Source organism: Rhagoletis zephyria, unplaced genomic scaffold (genome assembly GCF_001687245.7).
Source record: "Rhagoletis zephyria isolate East Lansing unplaced genomic scaffold, Rhagoletis_zephyria_1.1 Rzeph_scaffold_02817, whole genome shotgun sequence".
Taxonomy (NCBI): Eukaryota; Metazoa; Arthropoda; class Insecta; order Diptera; family Tephritidae; genus Rhagoletis; species Rhagoletis zephyria.
Genome location: NW_016159901.1, coordinates 65496 through 69300, shown reverse-complemented (window position 1 = coordinate 69300; position 3805 = coordinate 65496). Strand labels below are relative to the sequence as shown.

Genomic DNA, 3805 nt, shown 5'->3' with positions numbered 1-3805 from the left:
GCGCTCATTCGATGAAGAATAGCGCTATTGTGAATTTCGCTTGTTTAGGTTGTTCACAATAGTATATTTTCACCGCTGAGAAGCTTTGTTTACAAATCGAGCAAACTAAATAGTGTGCTTATAAAATTGTAAATTTGTGCAAATTAAAATGAAATAAAAAAGAAAGCGAGTTTATAAAAACGTGGTAAAAATTAGTACAACGGAGTTCTGGCTCAACGATTCGTCGGAGGAGAGAGCTTAGAAAACTGGCCAGGAGCAGAACAAATTTGAGAGAGTTAAGTGTAGTCTTTCGAATATATTTTGACATCGAATATATTTAAGAAATTTTGTGATCCAAATCTATTTAAAATATATTAAAACTATAAACAGTTCTATGATTTTGTTCTCAGAGATCTTGCCAACAGAGTATTGGCATTTTCTTTCATAAGTAAAACTAGCCTTTCGAGCTTGTATTTAGTATTCACGACGTTAGAACTGCATAAAATTAATAAAAATTGTTTAAAAATAGTGTCTAAATCAAATGCAAAATCATAAATTTTTCACAATTTTCTGACACTTCGCTACACCAACGAAAGCAAAATTCTGGGCCCGAATCGCGGCATTCGTGATCGAGTGATTACTCGTTTCGAATCGAATGAAACAAAATGGCAGCTGCTTTCTCCACAATACAATTTAAACGAATGAAGCACACTCGCTATCGAATGCCGCGATCTCATAATCGAATTTCGATTCGAGTTACGTTCGATATCAGCGATTCAGGCCCTGTTCGCCAAAAAATTCGATGCTTAACGAAAATTTCGACACACTTGCATAGCTCATAATACGAATTTCACTTTCGATCTTCGATAGCCACACACATTTTTGTTGAGGCTTCAAGTATACGTTTATGAATTGTGTCCAAAAGCAACCATCTTGTTTAAAACAATAAAAATAAAGCTAAATAATACAAAGGTTACCTCTTTTTTTTTAGCCCATGTATGTACGTAGGCTTTTTTAATACACTCATAGTGAGTATTCAGAATCTCTTGGATCAAATTGAACTTTTTCTTGTGATACGATCTAATACATATACAGTGGTGGAAGAAATAATAGAAACTTTTTACTTTGACCAGTTTTGGCTATATTACTTTGTTTATTCGATGTTTAATGTTTTTGTATAAAAGTCTAGCGCAATATATAACACACACTATATAAATCCATATTTCAAAGTTTGTACAAAAATTATAAAAATTCAACAAATTTTAACAAAATCCCCCAAAAATTTCAAACTTTTTAATCAGATTTTTTTGAAAAATTTTGGTAATGCAGTTTCATAGCCCATTAAATTTTAGGAGGTAAAAGTGCAAACCGCAAGACACTAGAAAATCGCATTGATTTTTAATATTTTTTTTTGCTGACGCTGCTAGGCATTTCCTTCCATATAAAAAGAAATTTTGTGCATGGTCGAGCATACTTTATATGGAAGAAAACGCACAACACCGCCAGCTAAATAAATTATTAAAAATCAACGCGATTTTCTAGCGTCTTGCGGCTTGCAGTTTTACCTACTAAAATTTAATGGGCTATAAAACTGCATACCCAAAATTTTTCAAAAAAATCTGATTGAAAAGTTTGAAATTTTTGGGGAATTTTGATAAAATTTGTTGAATTTTTATAATTTTTGTACAAACTTTGAAATGTGGATTTATATGGTGTGTGTTAATATATTGCGCTAGACTTTTATACAAAAATATTAAACATCGAATAAACATAGTAATATAGCCAAAACTGGTCAAAGTAAAAAGTTTCTATTATTTCTTCCACCACTGTATGTATAAAAATCCATTTAGTTGACACGTTTACTAATATTCGTGTAACCGATACCCACGCATGTCATCAGTACTTTTTGCGCCCCTGGCAGTGCATCTTGTTCATCGTCACTTTTTGGATTTTCCAACTTGAATGTTATAGAAAAGAAGTCGCGCAAATTTTGCAGAAAGTGTATGGTATACGTGGAAAGTGGACCTAAATAGGGAGACTTATTAAAGAGCTATGTATATTGAATAAAACATCATTTTACCAGTCAAGAATTTTGAAACATTTTTCTGACTCAACGCCATGAATAGAGTAACAAGCCACTGATACGAAGAGTCGCAGCAACCTCCGCGATAAATTTCATCAAGCAACTTCATCGCAGCTTCACGGCCCAAATCTTCAGGTACTGACGGATCGTTTCCCTGCTCAAGTAATGCTTTTATATTTTTAATATTTATAACATAGGGAAAACATACATCATCTTTGCTATTTGATATGCTTTCTGCGGCGTAACTAACATCGTCTGTCGTCTCTGCTATTAAACAAATACCGAATCCAGGGGAATTACCAGACATTTTACCACGATTCTGATCTGTGTAGATGTACACGTCAGGCAAAAACTTTAGCATCACTCCTTTTGCTGCTTCAACCGTACGATTAGCCATTGCTGGCGATACTTTGCAAGCGTATACTGTGCCGCGTATTCGTTTTACCATGCCTTGTGATTGTAATTGCAGTGCCCGCAAATTTTTTCGCACAGGACATCGAAATTGGATTTCACCACCGCCAAGAGGAGGGACACCTCTACGTACTACTTTTAGCTCTAGTCCATCATCCACAATTAAGAAACGTTTTAAAACAGGTAGCGCTGACCCTTTAATGTGATCTATGGATGGCGAATCTTTGCTATTTGTAACACCTTTTAGAGTTGCGTTAATTGGGTTTTTACAGAATGGGCCAAGGGCTATCAATGCATCCAAAAAGTAGCCTATACCACGATACACGCAACAGTCGTGTTGCAATGCACCGCCATATAACAAACCTGGTGTGAAGAGTATTGAAGTTCCCGATGGATTAAGTTCAATTTTGGTCCCATTTGTTAGTTTATCAAGTAGCCGTATGAAACCTATTTCGTATTCTCGAAGACCAGGAGCCTTATCATCATCTAAATTAATATGTGTAATTTTCACAGGTTTTCCACTAAGGCAGGAAAGTATAAGTCGCTGAAAATATAACAACCATCCGGTTCAAAATAGTGTACGAGTAATATTTTTCCAAGTTCACCTGTTTCAAGAAGTTGCTGCCTTTATAAATTAAGCTATTTCCCTCTTGTGCTATAGGTGGCATATTTTTACAAATCTGTTTAATGTAAATTTTTCAAAAAATTAAAAACTGTAAAATTGTTTATATCTGGGGCACGTGTATTCAAACGTCAAAGCGAGTAAACAAACGAGGTTTGGCAGCACCGACAAGAAGTCCAAAAAAAAATCGATTATGACATCGACACATACACATACAATTTGTTTAATTCTCGACACATCATCGATGTCTATAGAGTGGAACGATTAAAAGCGAAACTTGGAAAAGTAGGTTTTTTCCCTAACAATCCGGACCGGATCCGGTAATTAGAGAATAGCGAAAAGTTTGCTATCAAAAGTGAAACAAAGTCCAGAAGTACAGGAACGCAAAAAATCACATTTCGTGCCCAGTATTTGAGAAACAGGTGATTCACGTGGTTTTTGTCACTTAAATGCAAACAGTTGGTAATTGAATTTCGGAGTAAGAGTCCGGGTAAAACTTCGTCAGAGTGCACCACGCTTTGAACAAAATGACTTTTGTGGGAGGGTAGAGGGGGTCCTACACATCACAAAATTTAACCCAACAAAATGTACGATAACAAACCATTTCAAACAAAGGGAAATCTTTAGCTGTTTGTATAACGATTTAGCTGTGGGGGCGGAGGGGGGGCCGTGGATCCCCAAACCCCTCCTAAACGAAGGAGGATGAACGC

At 35.7% G+C, this 3805-nt stretch overlaps 1 protein-coding gene across 2 annotated transcripts; it reads right to left on the bottom strand.

Annotated features, from left to right (window-relative positions):
* Positions 1–517: 517 nt before the first annotated feature.
* On the bottom strand, positions 518–3483 carry LOC108367789 (probable RNA 3'-terminal phosphate cyclase-like protein). 2 transcript variants are annotated; one of them, XM_017622484.1, is made up of 5 exons: positions 3079–3483; positions 2271–3017; positions 2060–2216; positions 1809–2004; positions 518–1069 (listed from the first exon to the last, which is right to left on the bottom strand). In XM_017622484.1, the coding sequence occupies exons 1-4, from the start codon at positions 3139–3141 to the stop codon at positions 1826–1828; spliced, it is 1146 nt and encodes a 381-aa protein (XP_017477973.1). In that variant the 5' UTR covers positions 3142–3483; the 3' UTR covers positions 518–1069; positions 1809–1825. The 2 variants fall into 2 exon arrangements, with proteins under 2 accessions (XP_017477973.1, XP_017477972.1); XM_017622483.1 differs by lacking the exon at positions 518–1069 and having other exon boundaries at positions 1747–2004.
* Between the last annotated feature and the right edge of the window lie 322 nt (positions 3484–3805).

Coding starts and splice junctions, on each gene's coding strand:
- LOC108367789 (XM_017622484.1), bottom strand. CDS start 3,141: ATGCCACCTATAGCACAAGAGGGAAATAGCTTAATTTATAAAGGCAGC. Junction 2,217..2,270: donor TATCAAATAGCAAAGATGAT/GTATGTTTTCCC, acceptor TTACTTGAGCAG/GGAAACGATCCGTCAGTACC. Junction 2,005..2,059: donor TGTTTCAAAATTCTTGACTG/GTAAAATGATGT, acceptor CTCCCTATTTAG/GTCCACTTTCCACGTATACC.